An 18,562-nucleotide genomic window follows, 5' to 3' on the forward strand; every position below is an offset into this window, starting at 1 on the left:
CAAGGATAACCAGTGTGTGCTGAGGATTATGAAGCAGTGGGACAAGCTTTCTTTGCTTAATGGAATCCTGTACAGAGCTATTAAAGACCCGCTCACCAAGCACAAGAAGTTCCAACTCGTTTTACCTGACTCATTGAAATCTGAGGCACTTTCGGGTGTTCACGACCTGGCTGGTCATCAAGGGCAGCCTCGTACTCTGTCTTTGACCCGTCAGAGGTTTTTCTGGCTTGACATGGAGCGTGATGTGCGTGATTACGTGAAGAAATGTCCCAGGTGTGTCCTCAGCAAAACTCCAGAGCCTGCAGCGAGAGCCACTTTGGAGAGTATTAAGACCACTGCCCCACTGGAGCTCGTTTGCATTGACTTCTGGTCCGCTGAAGATCGGAACAACAAATCTGTGGATGTTTTAGTGGTCACGGATCACTTCACAAAGCTGGCGAATGCATTCCCGTGTCAAGACCAGACGGCGAAAAGAGTGGCTAAGAAACTCTGGGACAGCTTTTTCTGCATCTATGGATTTCCCCAACGCATCCATTCTGACCAGGGGGCTACCTTTGAGAGTGAGTTGATTGCCGAGCTCCTTGAACTGGCTGGAGTTGACAAGTCGAGAACCACCCCTTACCACCCAATGGGGAATGGTGGTACCGAACGTTTTAACAGGACATTAGGAAATATGCTGAGATCTCTTCCACCTAGGCCTAAACAGAGGTGGCCACAGTTGATACAGACTATGACATTTGTGTACAACTGCACAGCACACGAAACAACAGGTTTCGCCCCTTTTTACCTGATGTTCGGTAGGGTACCAAGGTTGCCAGTTGACCTCATGTTCCGCAGTGTCCTGCAGGATAAGACAATCTGTGACTATGACAAGTATGTCAGATCTCTTGTCAGCGACCTCCAGTCTGCCATGGCGTTAGCACAGAAAAATGCTGTTGTGGAACAAAAACACCAGTCCAGCCAGTACAACAAAAGAGCTAAAGGCCTACCTCTAGCCGTTGGTGACCAAGTGCTTGTGGCTAACAAGGGTTGTAGAGGGAAAAGAAAACTTGCTGACAAATGGGAGCCAGTCATGTACACTGTTGTTGCCTCAAAGCCTTCCATACATGTCTACAAGATCAGTGACAGAGCTGGTAATGAGAGGATAGTGCATCGAAATCTTCTTCTTCAAGTGAACTTCCTCCTGCTGCTTGGACCAGAGATGGTTAGTTCTGATCATGAGGTTGCTGAAACACTTGCCTGTAGTTTACCTTCACAGACATCTGATGCAGCACACTGTGGTGGTCTAACCGAGCAGACAGGCAGGGGTGAGTCCTTCTACGTTGCTAAAATTGAGTCTGCTGGGCACGCAGATGATGGGCAGAATGAGGCTGAGGAACTCTCACATGCAGGCTCTATGTCGAACATCTCCAATGTTGCTACTTGTGGTGATAACCGCACTTCTTCATGGGTGCATTCTCAGTTGTCCAATCAAGAGGAGCCACATGCACAAGTTGCTGTGTCAGTGACTGATGATAATACTGTGGCTGTGGCTGGTGCTATCCACTCTCCCCAAACTCCTGTCTCTGCCAATGAACCCTTTAGGCAAGATCCTGTAGCTGATTTAAATACAAGTGATCGTTACACTACCAGGCTTGGTAGGGTAATTAAGCCTGTTCGTAGGTTGATTGAGTCAATGGTTCAACTAGAAACCTTACTTGGTATTGAGTCTGTATCTCCAGTTATTCATGTATAGATTTATTTTTTTCTTCTCTCTTCCCACTCTCTTTGACAATGCTAGGTGTCAATTCTTGCATTTTCTTATGCGTATTGGTTCTGTTTAAGTACCTGGTCTGAGATTTTTCAAAGTGTAATGGGCACTTTGGTAATGCCTACAATATGTGTTGAAGTTTGGCCAACTTTCTTCATATTTGTATCCCTTTCGTTTGGGTAGCTTTTTATGCTGTGTCTTAAATGTTTTTTGGTGGACCATGTAATTCTAGTGACCAGTTTTTTTTTATTTATTTTTTATTTTTTATTATTATACTCTGGGAATTTTGTGTAAATTCTGAGGGGTGAGTGTAACAGGTACATAAAGTGTACTGTTAAATGTATGTATAGTTTATAAGAATTCACACAAAATTGTTCGTTTACATGTCCTGATATGAGTGCCTAAGTGGAATGAGTACCTTCCCCTTTAATTAATGTGATGTCATGAGTCAATATAATTTCCTGTTCTGTCCCCTCCTCTTCCTCTTTGTATTGATGATTGCAGTGAGAGATTTAACGAGGGCGACTCTCACTAAAGAGGCTGATTACATGTGTTTGTGTATATATCAGGAATAAAAGATCAGCGAAACTGCCGAATGCTGTCTTGTTCTTCTCCAACCAAGCAAATAAACACAACGCAGAAAAGAGACCAGTTACATACACACATGTGCATGTGCTCGTGACGAACACAAATGATGTTTTCATGTGCAGATTCATAAACACAGTGGGAAAGAAGGCATCGCATCTTTCTGGTGCTGAACAAACTGAGTTCATGTTGACAATATTGAGTGACATGAATATAATTCAGTATATCGATGGTCAAAAACATCGGAATGGAGGCTTTTAAGGATCGTGAGCAGAAAATCCAGTGCATCCATAGAAATCTGTTTTGCATTTGACACAAGTAGATTAAAACAGTGGCCAGTAACAAACTTTAATCTATCATCATATATCCCGGGCATTAGGGATGTAAATAATGGCAGTAAAAATAACCACATAATGAAAATTGTGTGTAAACAGGAGTGAAGAGGTTTGCTCTGGTCATGTAAATATAGTGCTTTGATTATTGTAAATGATCACAGTATTGGTGCACATGTAACGTGTTCATTGGCTGGATGAACATGACTGTGCTGTGACTGCGTGATCGAGGAAATGAAGCTCAACGATTGTGTTGTACTGGTCAGCGGGAAAGAGAAGAGCATCTGCTCACCACCTGCAGTCACAACATCTCCGGTCTCCATAAACGTCATTCATATCGACTTTAATCAAGTCAGAGGCTCTTTATAGATGCAGACGCTGCCGATCCTGCAGTGAAGGACACCAGGAGCCGACTAATAGAGGAGAGCGGCCACAAACCAGCGCTTTTCACTTTCTCAGTGTGTGTAAATCTACTTAGGGGTCAGAGTATTTATTTTTCCCCACATTCATTTCACACGTCTAGCACAATTATGTGGTTTTGTCTCATTAATATGGTGTACACTTTTTATTTATTAACCCTGGAAGAATGGAAGTGAACTGTGACAACATGCCCCATAGGTGGTGCTCATTGTAACATGAACATATGACAGATTAAAATGTTATCTGATCTTTTTCATTTCCCTCTATATAGTGTTGATATGGTAAATACTAGGGATGGCCCGATACCGATACTGGCATCGGGGATCGGGCCGATACTGTCCTAATATACTCGTACTCGTACTCATAAAAATTCGCCGATACCACGCACCGATACCACGTACATTTTGCAAAACGAAACTGGCCGCCGCGAGTGCTTTGTCGAGGTGAACTGAGGCATAGGAAAGTATAATGTCGGCGGTTTGGGCTCATTTCAAGATAAGGGATGATGACAACAGCAAGGCAGACTGTGAGTTATGTTCAGCTAAGGTGTCGAGAGGAGGGAAAGAAAGTACATCGTTTAACACCAGCAATCTAATTAAACATCTGAAGACGCATCATAGATCTGATGGCCGAGCGCGCGCGCGGGCGGTAATGCACTCACTCTGTGTGTGCGGGTTACGGGAGAATAAAATGATTCGCGGGACTCCCGCAAACTAGAAATATCTATGAATAAAACATAAAAACTAAAAGATTTTTATTCATCTCTTGCAGAAAAGCAACAAGAACAACTACAACAAAATAGAAACGATTTACAGGACAGAGTTTCTATTCATAACATGGTTACAGCGTTGAGCGATGTAGCCAATCAAAGAAATATGTGTTGATTTCTTGAACGCAATGGCCAATCAGAAGCATTTAAGATAGACTCCCCTCACCGCTCAAAACGGACTTTTTTGTTCAGTGCTGAATTCTGTATGCTGGCAAATCCTCTAATTATAACAAACAAAGTGTGGATATTATGAAAGATTGATTGTGCAGTCAGCTTCATTGATAATAACAGAGATGTGTGAGATCGCGATGAACTGTCAGCTTTTAGGATTTATTAAGGGATTTATATTCAGTCATGCCAGACCATGCACGCATAGCCTGCTTGCTTTTATGTTAAATTAACAGTGGTTTGTGTGTTAATACATTTATTATTTTACTAATTTTTATTTATTTTTAGACTTGTTAAAACAAGCAGAGAAGAAAATAAAAACAGTCTTCTAACCTGTGTTCTAAAATAGTCGTCTTCTTTTCTGGGAGCCTATTACTTTTGCGGTAGAAATATCGGTATCGGTACTCGGTATCGGCAAGTACACAAATGTAAATACTCGTACTCGTATCGGTTTGAAAAAAAATGGTATCGGGCCATCCCTAGTAAATACGGTAAGTTTCGTCATGCTGGCATTTGTGGAAGTATTTAAAACAAATGTGTGACAACTAGCCCCGCGTTAGTTTGTGTCCCGCTCACCCCTACTAATGTGCATATTTCCAATAGCATTCATAACTGGAGATAAGACAAGTAATGTTCTTAATATCATACATATCTGTAAACACAAATGTGTTGCAAACTACTACATTTAATAGTTAAATAACAAAACATAACATTGCAAATGAAGCAAATAATTGTAGTTCTTCAAAGAATGATTGCAGTAGTTGTGTTTGCACCGACCTTGCAGAGCTTACTCACACACACACACACACACACACACACACACACTAACTCAGCCCTGCAGGCTCACACACACACACACACTAACTCAGCCCTGCAGGCTCACACACACACACACACACACGGCGAGCGAAGCGTTGGGGGAAGTGGTGTCTTATTTATGCTGCCATTACACATGTCATATTCGTGACTGCCCTGTTTGTAGAAGAGAAATGGCCCTGAGATTTAATGACTGTTGTGAAATTGGCGTTGTAAAGCACCTGCAAAACAGTCAAGCAGAAAACTAACAAATCCACCAACGCCAAAGAAACTGTAGTGATGAACTGGTGTGTGGGCGTTTATCTGACAGTTGCTATTACCTTTAGGCCATCAGGCTGGTTTACGGAGAAGAAAACCCAGTGTGTGTGTGTGTGTGTGAGGCTCATCTGTCCTTCTAACACACTGCCAGTGTGTGTGTGTGTGTGTGTGAGGCTCATCTGTCCTGCTAACACACTGCCAGTGTGTGTGTGTGTGTGTGTGTGTGTGTGAGGCTCATCTGTCCTGCTAACACACTGCCAGTGTGTGTGTGTGTGTGTGTGTGTGTGTGTGAGGCTCATCTGTCCTGCTAACACACTGCCAGTGTGTGTGTGTGTGTGTGTGTGTGTGTGTGTGTGTGTGTGTGTGTGTGAGGCTCATCTGTCCTGCTAACACACTGCCAGTGTGTGTGTGTGTGTGTGTGTGTGTGTGTGTCCTGCTAACACACTGCTGTCACAGCAGTCGCTCTCGGCCGGTGTTTAGAGCACTGCGTTCGGGACTCAGGAGTCAAGCGGGGCGTAGACAGATCGAGTGCGGCGATATTAGCAGGCGAGTGGAGGCGGACAGATAGATCTGCTGTCACTGACCACTGACTCTTATTTATCGGATTATTTTCTTCCAGCTTCTGCTCCTCTATGAATCAGAGCTGACGGGGAAATACACTGTCATCTTTTTCTGACGCGGTCAAGACTTACCAAAGTGTATGCGTTTCAAGTCCGGTACTGACCAAAGCCAAGGGGATTCCTTTAATCAAGTCAAGTCTGCTTTATTTCTGTGGCACTTCAGTTCAGATTAGTTCATAAACAAGAAAAAAACAGAATCAATGAAGTAAACTTTATCAAATATGAGACAAATTCACATTCTGCTGTAAAGCTGCTCTAAAAACACAATAGTGTCATACAGATCAACTTTTGTTTTCATGTCAGTGCAGTTAAACCAATATCACTGAATAATCATTGTCTTTTAAATTATAGCAATGCTTCGTATCAGTAGTTTGCTGATTTAGTTTGATTGTGCATCTGGACATTTCAAAGAAAGGCTCTGTCCCAGCAAGCAATATTCATCATTTCACCGTCTCGGTTAACTATAGACCCGATATAGTCCAGCTATGAGTAACACTAGCCAAAATAACCTTGAATTTGATTACATGTCGTTTTTGCCAAAATAACTTGTGGGATGTATGATATTCCATCATGCAAGCAAAGTAAACAGTGATTACAAGGTGTTTTGTTTCATTCATTCACTCATTTCATTTATTTATTTAAGTGATGGCTAGTCTATTCTTGGGCGATGGTTTAGACGTCTATTAAATTTTCACTGACCGCCCAAATTTTGCCTTGTTTTAGCCTAGACGTCTGGGCTGTGTTTGGACGACTACTAGACATCTTTTAAACGTTTAATTGCTTGCTGGGGCGTTTCATTACGGTCATGAACAGAACCCATCGGATCTCAGCGTTATCGGCGTCTTCACTGACTGTGTTGATCTGTGCCTTCAAATCAGCTTCTCTGATAGACTGAACCAAGTGTGTGTGCATTTACTTCAACAGAGACGTCATCTAATGCTTTCAGGACAGCATTAATGGTTAACATGTACTGAATACTACCTAAATATTACAAGCATTTTACAACTGCATCAACACAAGGCCTATCAGTTCATTAGGTTTCTTTATAGCTCCTCCTGGTGGAGGAACACAAACACAACTGTTGATTTCTTCAGTGTTCTTCATAATAAGGATCTGTTCTTCAGCGCCTCCTAGTGGAGTTTGTTAAGATGCTAGCTATGAAGTGTGCATACATTACAGACCATATGAAATGGATGTGAAACAAACTCCGGCTGGAGATCTTCATTGTGTTACCTGAGCTCTTCAGATCCGAGTCACATTTGCAGCACATTAGTCGTGCCAGAAAGCCTAGTGGTTTAAATGGAAAGCCCTTGATCACGTGGAATTTACTCTCATTATGAACAGTTCAATATGCTGTATGCACCATTCTATAGGCCTGTATCTATATATACTTGGGCTGTTGGAGAACACATAACAAATGACACAAGTGAAAATTATAACAATACAATAAACTATAACTGTGTTTAAAAAACAGTCATCATAAGTATTAAATGTGGTTAAATGTCAGAATAACTCCAGTATCATACACTAGAGTTGTGTGGGGTTTGAAAATATGCTTTATTTCTGTAAGTAAGGCTAGGTGCCACTGGTGTTGCAGAAGCTTAGAGAGTTAAGAGTTTAGCAAGTTAGTTTTTGCTGCAGGTTTGAGAATAGAAACATGTCTCTTGTATTGCTACTGAAATGTTAGTATTGTGACAGCCAAAACAATCTAGCACTGAAATTCCACCGTTGATATCAGGAATGTTTTTTTTTCTGTTAGTAACAATGTTATTATTGTTGATGTTAATATCATGAATTTAAGTTTTTGATTAACAAGGTGCACTTTTTTTTCTTCTTTTTTTTTTTTTTTTACGAATGTGACTTTCAGGATTTACGGTCATGTTCGTGTTCTTACTTTTTTTTATTTTTCAGGCAAAGTGATCAAAAAAACTGAAAAGACCAAAGATGTCCCTAAGGAGGCACAAGGGTTAAATTATTATTTATTTGTTATTTATTGATCAAATGTAGTCATTTAAAGGTAAATTAAATAAAAAATACCAAAAGATCTCCCAAAAAAAAAGCATTAAAAAATAGAAAAATTATTATCAAAATGAAATGAAATAAGCTTTCTGGAATGAAACAAGCTTTCTTTTTTTAATAATTTTAGGACTGAGAACTTGTGGTGTGTGTTACATATGGAGTTTGGGAGATGCTGTTTGACATGTGGAGGCAATGATGCTCTTTTAAGCCTGTTTTAGTGTTGGTGAGGTACGATTTACAACCAGTCCCATCCTCAAGAGTTATTTTGTCTTCAACAAGTGACTCATAAGAAGACCAAAGGAGGGTTGGTGAAGTAATCCAGAGTCTGAGACTCACAATGATTTGAATTGTTCAGCACTGGAAGAAAGAACGGTTCTGTCAGAAAGTAAGGGCCATCAATCCAAGAGCATCACGCTCCCAGGCAATGCATGTATACTTATAACTAATATACAACCCATACTGGATAAGCATCTGCACAAGTCCCACAGGTCTTCTCATTGGTGAGTTGTTTGTAGGTACAGTAGGTGTACTGTCATGTTCATGCTTGAGTGAAGCCAGACAGAGGTTCAGTTTAATCAGTGTAAGTCCCAGAAGCGGCGGGAGTTTGATTGTGCTCCAGTGCCAATCACAGGTGGAGATGGACCACAGCAGGGATATATCACTCACCTCGCCCCGAGTCTCCTGCTGTGAACTCACACTGATTAACACACACACACACACACACACACACAATCCCAGTGACGTTCCTCGAAGGTCCGACTGAATCGTGAGTATTCTGGGATCGTGTCGAGACTTTGAAGCTGCACTGAAACTCACATCTGGACCTTCGACCCGTTGGACCCCATTGAAGTCACTATAAGGAGAAATCCTGGAGTGTTTTCCTCAAAAACCTTTACTCCTTTTTCGACTGAAGAAAGAAAGACATGAACACCTTGGATGACGTGGGGGAGAGTACATAATCAGGAAATGTTAGTTCTGAACTGAACTAATCTTTTAAGAATCTCATCACAGGCCGTCTGTCTGACTGGGATCAGCACTGGGCGACTGGTATCCGCTCATAGTGCTGTCGACAGTGACACTGACATCGATTTGTAGTCGTTGAATGCTCCTCATTACTGTAATTGAGAAACACAGCTGCACATAATGGCTGACACGCGTGAATTCTCCTCCTTCACATCTGATGCCATTTCAAAGGAAGGAAATTAAGATGCGCAATTCTATAAAGGAATAGCCTGTGCGATCCGTCACACATCCTTTAGGATCTGTCAGGATTTCACTAAATGTTTTAGTGATAGACTGTCCAAAAACTGATTATGTTAACGTTCACTCATGCCCTGCGTGTGAATGATCTAACTCTGAACTTTGACATGAAACATGAGGATAATGACGTTAGTTCAGATTTTCCTCTGGAAATAATGTGAGTGGCGGAACTGAACGAGCTCGTCTGCCACGTCATTCCCACTCATTTAGCCTGATAATCCTATTACGAGGGGAAGTAAATCAGTCAATGGATCCATTAAGGATTAATCATTAGCTGCAGAGGATTATGAATGACAGTTGATCTACAGGTGTGTTTGTATAACCGACTGCTTCACATCTGCCACGTTCAGCCTCTGGTCTTCTCCTTCTTTCTCTTTCTGCTCCATTTAAACACAACTGAGTTTGGCTCGTTCAGGAAGAGTTGAATGTCAAACCTGACCCTCGTATGCTACGTTCATCACTGAAACCCTCCTCACACTGGGCCCCGCCTCCACTACCTCACACTGGGCCCCACCTCCACTACCTCACACTGGGCCCCGCCTCCACTACTTCACACTGGGCCCCGCCTCCACTACTTCACACTGGGCCCCGCCTCCACTACCTCACACTGGGCCCCGCCTCCACTACCTCACACTCACCCCACCTCCACTACCTCACACTGGGCCCTGCCTCCACTACCTCACACTGGGCCCCGCCTCCACTACCTCACACTGGGCCCCGCCTCCACTACCTCACACTGGGCCCCACCTCCACTACCTCACACTGGGCCCCGCCTCCACTACCTCACACTGGGCCCCGCCTCCACTACCTCACACTGGGCCCCGCCTCCACTACCTCACACTCACCCCACCTCCACTACCTCACACTGGGCCCCGCCTCCACTACCTCACACTGGGCCCCGCCTCCACTACCTCACACTGGGCCCCGCCTCCACTACCTCACACTGGGCCCTGCCTCCACTACCTCACACTGGGCCCTGCCTCCACTACCTCACACTGGGCCCCGCCTCCACTACCTCACACTGGGCCCCGCCTCCACTACCTCACACTGGGCCCTGCCTCCACTACCTCACACTGGGCCCCGCCTCCACTACCTCACACTGGGCCCCGCCTCCACTGCCTCACACTGGGCCCTGCCTCCACTACTTCACACTGGGCCCCGCCTCCACTACCTCACACTGGACCCCGCCTCCACTACCTCACACTGGGCCCCGCCACCACTTTGGCCGTTCGTTTACGCGACAACAGCATTTTGGGTGCCTTGAAACGCTATGTTTTGAAAACGGGTTTCAAATTGCACGTTTTTGAGAACAGTCTCCGTGTAAACAGCAAAAACGCGAATCTGTGAGAACAATGACGTCATGCACACGCGTATTATGTGTTCAGTCTATAGTGTTTCGTCGCCATCTAGTGGCCTGGCAGCAGAATACACCGTTTTTAGTCATTTTCGTGGATACGTGTTGATGGGGATCGTTTTGACATCGGTGTCGTCTGTACACGGGAAACTCAAAGGAAAAACGTCTCCGTTTTAAGCATATCGTTGTCGTGTAAACGTACCCTAAATTACCTAAAGTACCTAAAATTTGGGGGTGATATTTGATGCTAATTTAACTTTCGATCCTCACATCCAGAATACAGTCAGAACATCTCTTTTTCATCTTAGAAACATTGCCAGGACCAGGACCAGGACCAAGACCAGGGCCAGGGCCAGGACTAGGACCAGGACGAGGACCAGCACCAGCACCAGGACCAGGACCAGCACCAGCACCAGGGCCAGGGCCAGGACCAGGACCAGGACCAGGACCAGCACCAGGACCAGCACCAGCACCAGCACCAGCACCAGCACCAGCACCAGGACCAGGATCAGCACCAGCACCAGGACCAGCACCAGGACCAGCACCAGCACCAGGACCAGAACCAGGGCCAGCACCAAGACCATCACCAGGACCAGGGCCAGCACCAGGACCAGAACCAGCACCAGGACCAGCACCAGGACCAGGACCAGCACCAGGACCATCACCAGGACCAGCACCAGGACCAGGACCAGGACCAGGACAAGCACCAGCACCAGCACCAGGACCAGCACCAGGACCAGAACCAGGGCCAGCACCAAGACCATCACCAGGACCAGGACCAGCACCAGGACCAGCATCAGCATCAGCATCAGCACCAGGACCAGGACCAGGACCAGCACCAGCACCAGGGCCAGCACCAGGACCAGGACCAGGACAAGAACCAGCACCAGGACCAGCACCAGGACCAGCACCAGGACCAGCACCAGGACCAGGGCCAGCACCAGGACCAGGGCCAGCGATCACATCACTCCTATTTAGAGTCCTGACACCGGCTCCCGGTCCAGTTTCGTGTTGATTTTAAAATGATCATGCTCACTTATAAGGCTTCGCATGGCCTGGCTCCTCAGTATTTGTCAGAACTTGTAATCCCGTACATCCCAGCGCTTGATCTCCGCTGAAGCTGGTCTTCTAACCCGTCTCTGATCTATGGGTGATGGGGCTTTCTCTCCGTTTGCCCAAAGCTGATGACCTCTCTGTTCTCTGAGACTAGGCAAGCACACTCTGGGTGTTTTTAAAGCTTCCCTCAAAACTTACTTTTTTAGGGTAGCTTTTATTTGATTTATTTGAATACTTTAACTATATACACTCACCCAAAGGATTATTAGGAACACCTGTTCAATTTCTCATTAATGCAATTATCTAATCAACCAATCACATGGCAGTTGCTTCAATGCATTTAGGGGTGTGGTCCTGGTCAAGACAATCTCCTGAACTCCAAACTGAATGTCAGAATGGGTAAAGAAAGGCGATTTAAGCAATTTTGAGCGTGGCATGGTTGTTGGTGCCAGACGGGCCGGTCTGAGTATTTCACAATCTGCTCAGTTACTGGGATTTTCACGGACAACCATTTCTAGGGTTTACAAAGAATGGTGTGAAAAGGGAAAAACATCCAGTATGCGGCAGTCCTGTGGGCGAAAATGCCTTGTTGATGCTAGAGGTCAGAGGAGAATGGGCCGACTGATTCAAGCTGATAGAAGAGCAACTTTGACTGAAATAACCACTCGTTACAACCGAGGTATGCAGCAAACCATTTGTGAAGCCACAACACGCACAACCTTGAGGCGGATGGGCTACAACAGCAGAAGACCCCACCGGGTACCACTCATCTCCACTACAAATAGGAAAAAGAGGCTACAATTTGCAAGAGCTCACCAAAATTGGACAGTTGAAGACTGGAGAAATGTTGCCTGGTCTGATGAGTCTCGATTTCTGTTGAGACATTCAGATGGTAGAGGCAGAATTTGGCGTAAACAGAATGAGAACATGGATCACTCATGCCTTGTCACCACTGTGCAGGCTGGTGGTGGTGGTGTAATGGTGTGGGGGATGTTTTCTTGGCACACTTTAGGCCCCTTAGTGCCAATTGGGCATCGTTTAAATGCCACGGCCTACCTGAGCATTGTTTCTGACCATGTCCATCCCTTTATGGCTACCATGTACCCATCCTCTGATGGCTACTTCCAGCAGGATAATGCACCATGTCACAAAGCTCGAATCATTTCAAATTGGTTTCTTGAACATGACAATGAGTTCACTGTACTAAAATGGCCCCCACAGTCACCAGATCTCAACCCAATAGAGCATCTTTGGGATGTGGTGGAACGGGAGCTTCGTGCCCTGGATGTGCATCCCACAAATCTCCATCAACTGCAAGATGCTATCCTATCAATATGGGCCAACATTTCTAAAGAATGCTTTCAGCACCTTGTTGAATCAATGCCACGTAGAATTAAGGCAGTTCTGAAGGCGAAAGGGGGTCAAACACAGTATTAGTATGGTGTTCCTAATAATCCTTTAGGTCAGTGTATATATATTTCTATACCATTTACTTATAAAACTCTTTTTGATAACATTTTACATTTGTATTGTATATTTTGAATGTACTTCTCTTTTATAAATGCTTAATTCTTTTATATTGTTGTATTTCTCTTTTATTTTGTCTTATTTTTGGGAAGCGCTTTGAGATTTACCTTTTAAAGGCACTATAGAAAATAAAGTTTATTATTATTATTTTATTATTAAAGGGCTTTTTTCGTTTACTTTTTAAAGTACTTCATTATTGATACTCCAGTAAATTTACATTGTCACTGAATTATTAGTATGTTTTTGCTGATTTTATTAAATTATTGTAAGGGTGGACAGGGTGGACAAAGTGAAAACATAGTGGACACAATAATAATCGGGTGGAGAACTGGTCTAAAGCATGAATGGGTGGATGGATGATTTCCTATCGCTCACATACAACCAGTTAAATTATTACTTTAGTTTGAACTGGATTTAGATAGGAAAGAATATGTAAAATGTTGCCAACAAAATTTAAATGCTCTACTTCTTCAACTTTAAACATAAATTCCTTTACGATCACTGTTCATTCAGTGTCCACTGTGTTAGCTCTTCTGAAATAACAGAGAGGACCTTCTGAGCTAAAACCAGCCACTGCAACGCGTCTGAGCAGAAACAGGCTAACATAGAAGGTTTATATAACAAACAATTGCATGGTCTTTAAAATTGTAATTAAAAAAAATATTTATTTTTTTTAAATTATTTTAAACACCATGCAATTTTTTATTAGATAAACCATCTATGTTAGCCTGTTTTTGCATTCTGTAACCCTTTACCGATATACCCAACAATGTAAAAAAATAAAAAAAAATAAAAAATAATATAGAAATTGTTGAATTTATCATGAAATTGGGCTACACAGGCCAGGGGATAGGCTATATGAACAATGGTGATATGTGGAGATTCAAAATGCTGTAATTTTTTTCAAATTATCTTTTTTAATCAACTTCAACATGCCTAGAATTTAAATGGTGTCATTTATTTATGACTAAAGCAAGTTTGAAATTCCTCATTCATTAATTCATTCATTCATTGTTCAACATTTTAAGGCACTAAGATCTTGATCTTTACTGGGTTCACCAAATCCGAGGAATGTATGGTAAGTACATGGAGGATTAAAAGTATTATTATTAGTTTTTGTGAATATGAATTTAACGTTCCTGTAGAAAGTTTTGTTCTCGTTGTTTACAAACGCCAATCCTTTTCCCTGCCCCATCAAGTCCCGCCTCTGGTGGTCTGACTAGCCAATCCAGTCAGTTGGAGAACCGCACGAGCCACCTGTGATTGGACAGTCGAGACGTCATTCATACAGCCGTGGCAACCAAAACAAACAGTGACGTGGAGGTACCCGGGTTGATGGACGAACGTGATTGGCTGATCCTCCCTCGCGCTACTGCGGAAGTACCGAATGCGGAAGTAACAGCACAGAGATGCTGGATATGTTTACACGCAGTGGGTTTGTGAATAAATGATCTTTTCCCAGCCATTCCCGGTTTAAGCAGCTGTCTTTCGTGATTCCGCACAAGAATGGAGGTTAGTCGCTGAAGTTTAAACACCTAAAGCTGCTGTAGAAGCATTGATTTAAACTGACATTTATCATTAATGTATGCAAATGGGTCTTATTGTTGATCAACTAAATGTGTTAAGTTACTGACCTGAACAAAAAGAGTCTAAACCATTAGTATTAAAGATTGAGGGCTGTGACAGGGAATGATTTACCCTGTACCATTAATTTACACGAAGCCTCAAGGTTCACCATGGCAATCCCACAATATGATACATGAGGATGACTATTGACTACATCATAGTATAGAGCAGTGTTGACATTGCTGTGTAAGGTACTACTGTGTACTATCCTGCATAGCACAAAACTATCATAATTAACACAGGGATTGTAGGATTGCCTTATTAACGCTTTACACCTGCAGCAGGACGCGAACGCCGAGTCCGTGACGTCACCGCAGGACGCGAACGCCGAGTCCGTGACGTCACCGCAGGACGCGAACGCAGAGTCCGTGACGTCACCGCATGACGCGAACGCAGAGTCCTTGACGTCACCTGCTGGACAGTCAGGCAAATCCAAGGTGAGATCCTTCATTGAGTGACACTTCCTTCATTCATAGTGTGTTTGATGGAAAACGAAGCTTTAACACAGTTCGTCATCACCTATGATGATATACTGTACAGTTCTAGAAGTTCAGGAAGTCCTTTCCCCTCTTTAACTTGTAAAAGCTCATCTATGCTAAGTAGTTGTTATTCATAAATTGTTGTTAGACAGTATTGACTTGACTGGTGAACAAAAAAAGCAATAATAAGCATATTTCGAAAACAAACTGCATGTTTAAAGTTGAAATGTTAATGTCTATTTTACGTTATTGCTTTGTATATTAATGTACATTTGTATGCGTTTCATTGATAATGATGATAATACTACTAATAAAATGAAAATCCAGAGGAAAGTCTTATTTTATTCTTATTGGAAGCTAATTATAAATATATAGGAGAGAAATAATCTAAAGAAGTATATGTATATACTCGAGAGAGCGCTAGAGGGCAGAGTCACTCTTGAGTTCTGTCTCCTTACAGCTGGACACACTGTCTAAACAAGATCTGATAAAGTTTGCAAAGAAACAGATGGTGGCGATGCAGAGGATGAAGGCAAAATGTGCAGGTAAGGTTATCAAAGTTGCTTCTTAATTGTAAAAACATAGATATTTGTAAATCTGAGTATTGTATATTTTCTGCTGTTTTGACCAGCTTTAGAGCAGGAGGTGTTGAGGCCTGCGTGTGGCACGGCAGACCCCTCCGTCATCCAGGTTAGTCCATCAGTCCATCAGTCCGTCAGTCCGTCTGTCAGTCCTTCAGTCTGTCAGTCCTTCAGTCCGTCAGTCAGTCAGTCCGTCAGTCCATCAGTCCTTCAGTCCGTCCTTCAGTCCGTCCGTCAGTCCGTAAGTCCATCAGTCAGTCAGTCAGTCCGTCATTCCTTCAGTCTGTCAGTCCGTCAGTCAGTCCGTCGGTCCGTCAGTCAGTCAGTCCGTCAGTCCTTCAGTCCTTTCGTCCGTCAGTCAGTCCGTCAGTCCTTTCGTCCGTCAGTCAGTCCGTCAGTCCTTCAGTCCGTCAGTCCTTCATTCCGTCAGTCAGTCCGTCAGTCCTTCAGTCCCTCAGTCAGTCCGTCAGTCCCTCAGTCAGTCCTTTAGTCCGTCAGTCCCTCAGTCAGTCCGTCAGTCCCTCAGTCAGTCCGTCAGTCCCTCAGTCAGTCCGTCAGTCCCTCAGTCAGTCCTTTAGTCCGTCAGTCAGTCCGTCAGTCAGTCCTTCAGTCCGTCAGTCCTTCATTCCGTCAGTCCTTCATTCCGTCAGTCCTTCAGTCCGTCTGTCAGTCCTTCAGTCAGTCCTTCAGTCAGTCCTTCCGTCAGTCCTTCATTCCGTCAGTCCTTCATTCCGTCAGTCCTTCAGTCCGTCTGTCAGTCCTTCAGTCAGTCCTTCAGTCAGTCCTTCAGTCAGTCCTTCATTCCGTCAGTCCTTCAGTCCGTCCGTCAGTCCGTCAGTCCTTCAGTCAGTCCTTCAGTCAGTCCTTCAGTCAGACCTTCAGTCAGTCCTTCAGTCAGTCCTTCATTCCGTCAGTCCTTCAGTCCGTCCGTCAGTCCGTCAGTCCTTCAGTCCGTCAGTCAGTCCGTCCGTCCGTCCTTCAGTTCGTCCGTCAGTCCGTCAGTCAGTCCATCAGTCCGTCAGTCCGTCAGTCAGTCAGTCCGTCAGTCCTTCAGTCCGTCAGTCAGTCAGTCCGTCAGTCCTTCAGTCCGTCAGTCAGTCAGTCCGTCAGTCCTTCAGTCCTTCAGTCCGTCAGTCAGTCCGTCAGTCCTTCAGTCCCTCAGTCAGTCCGTCAGTCCCTCAGTCAGTCCTTTAGTCCATCAGTCCCTCAGTCAGTCCTTTAGTCCGTCAGTCAGTCCTTCAGTCTGTCAGTCTGTCCGTCAGTCAGTCCTTCAGTCCGTCTGTCAGTCCTTCAGTCAGTCCTTCAGTCAGTCCTTCCGTCAGTCCTTCATTCCGTCAGTCCTTCATTCCGTCAGTCCTTCAGTCCGTCTGTCAGTCCTTCAGTCCTTCAGTCAGTCCTTCCGTCAGTCCTTCATTCCGTCAGTCCTTCAGTCCGTCCGTCAGTCCGTCAGTCCTTCAGTCAGTCCTTCAGTCAGTCCTTCAGTCAGACCTTCAGTCCTTCAGTCCGTCAGTCAGTCCGTCCGTCCGTCCTTCAGTTCGTCCGTCAGTCCGTCAGTCAGTCCATCAGTCCGTCAGTCCGTCAGTCCTTCAGTCCGTCAGTCAGTCAGTCCGTCAGTCCTTCAGTCCGTCAGTCAGTCAGTCCGTCAGTTCTTCAGTCCGTCCTTCAGTCCGTCTGTCCGTCCTTCAGTTCGTCCGTCAGTCCGTAAGTCTATCAGTCAGTCAGTCAGTCAGTCAGTCAGTCCGTCAGTCAGTCCGTCAGTCCGTCAGTCAGTCCGTCAGTCCTTCAGTCCTTCAGTCCGTCGGTCCGTCAGTCAGTCAGTCCGTCAGTCCTTCAGTCCTTCAGTCCGTCAGTCAGTCCGTCAGTCCTTCAGTCCCTCAGTCAGTCCGTCAGTCAGTCCTTCAGTCTGTCAGTCTGTCCGTCAGTCAGTCCTTCAGTCCGTCAGTCAGTCAGTCAGTCAGTCCGTCAGTCCGTCAGTCAGTCCGTCAGTCCTTCAGTCCTTCAGTCCGTCGGTCCGTCAGTCAGTCAGTCCGTCAGTCCTTCAGTCCTTCAGTCCGTCAGTCAGTCCTTTAGTCCGTCAGTCCCTCAGTCAGTCCTTTAGTCCGTCAGTCAGTCCTTCAGTCTGTCAGTCTGTCCGTCAGTCAGTCCTTCAGTCCGTCAGTCAGTCAGTCAGTCCGTCAGTCCTTCAGTCCGTCAGTCCGTCAGTCCGTCAGTCAGTCAGTCAGTCAGTCCGTCAGTCCGTCAGTCCCTCAGTCAGTCCTTTAGTCCGTCAGTCAGTCCTTCAGTCTGTCAGTCTGTCCTACACTACACTTAAACTGTCCTCACAGCAGCACAGCCGTTCCACCGGCACATTTGAGCCGAGAAATCCAGGCCAAATCATGCTGAAGTGTAACCTTACAACCTTTCCTTAAAGTGCTGAGAACCATTCGGCCTGACGGTGGGAAAGCAACTGGGCTAAGACAATAGATTATGTACTGTTAGGAGACCCTGCAAAGTATTGATATGTTTGCACATCAAAATGATGCGTAGCAAGGATATGTTTCAATGATTGTGTTCCTGACCCCAACAGGAGCTGAGTGAGCGAATGAGCGCTGTGCTGCAGGAGAAGGCCGAGAGTCAGCAGAGCCTGGCGCTACTGCGCAGAGAACACGAGGAGTTCAAGAAACAGGCACAGGTAACCTTAACCTTTTACTCAGTCTGTGAGTTTCATGTGTTCTTTCGGTAACAGTTCATTTAAAGGTGCCGTGTGTAATTTTTAGCGGCATCTAGTGGTGAGGTTGTGAATTGCACCCAACAGAAGTTACGGTGGCCAACAGGAAGTGATGTTGTCGTCTTAGACAGCAGAGAGTAGCCAGTTCAGCAATGAGCTTTCTTTACAAAGATTAATTAAGAAATTAGGTTTACTTAATTATTCAGTAAAACCATATGTTATTGCGAATATTATT

General features: G+C 44.6%; 2 protein-coding genes across 3 annotated transcripts in view; one reads left to right on the plus strand and one right to left on the minus strand.

The window, feature by feature from the left end:
* Positions 1 to 11,855: 11,855 nt before the first annotated feature.
* LOC130068942 (E3 SUMO-protein ligase RanBP2-like) overlaps positions 11,856 to 18,562 on the minus strand; it is a 211,692-nt gene continuing 204,985 nt past the window's right edge. Inside the window, exon 20 of the mRNA XM_056232599.1 lies at positions 11,856 to 12,280. Within this exon, the coding sequence (XP_056088574.1) occupies positions 12,183 to 12,280 (98 nt within the window). The 3' untranslated portion in view covers positions 11,856 to 12,182. The remainder of the gene's footprint in view (positions 12,281 to 18,562) is intronic.
* The window catches only part of LOC130068943 (GRIP and coiled-coil domain-containing protein 2), a 39,219-nt gene continuing 34,960 nt past the window's right edge, over positions 14,304 to 18,562 (plus strand). Inside the window, exons 1-5 of one of the 2 annotated variants that reach the window (XM_056232600.1) lie at positions 14,304 to 14,446; positions 14,842 to 14,997; positions 15,500 to 15,584; positions 15,671 to 15,729; positions 18,187 to 18,291. In XM_056232600.1, the coding sequence (XP_056088575.1) occupies positions 14,441 to 14,446; positions 14,842 to 14,997; positions 15,500 to 15,584; positions 15,671 to 15,729; positions 18,187 to 18,291 (411 nt within the window). In that variant the 5' untranslated portion in view covers positions 14,304 to 14,440. The remainder of the gene's footprint in view (positions 14,447 to 14,841; positions 14,998 to 15,499; positions 15,585 to 15,670; positions 15,730 to 18,186; positions 18,292 to 18,562) is intronic. The other variant, XM_056232601.1, reaches the window with a different exon arrangement.

This window comes from Rhinichthys klamathensis, unplaced genomic scaffold, assembly GCF_029890125.1.
Source record: "Rhinichthys klamathensis goyatoka isolate OS25496 unplaced genomic scaffold, OSU_Roscu_1.1 h1tg000350l_1, whole genome shotgun sequence".
NCBI classification, from domain to species: Eukaryota; Metazoa; Chordata; class Actinopteri; order Cypriniformes; family Leuciscidae; genus Rhinichthys; species Rhinichthys klamathensis.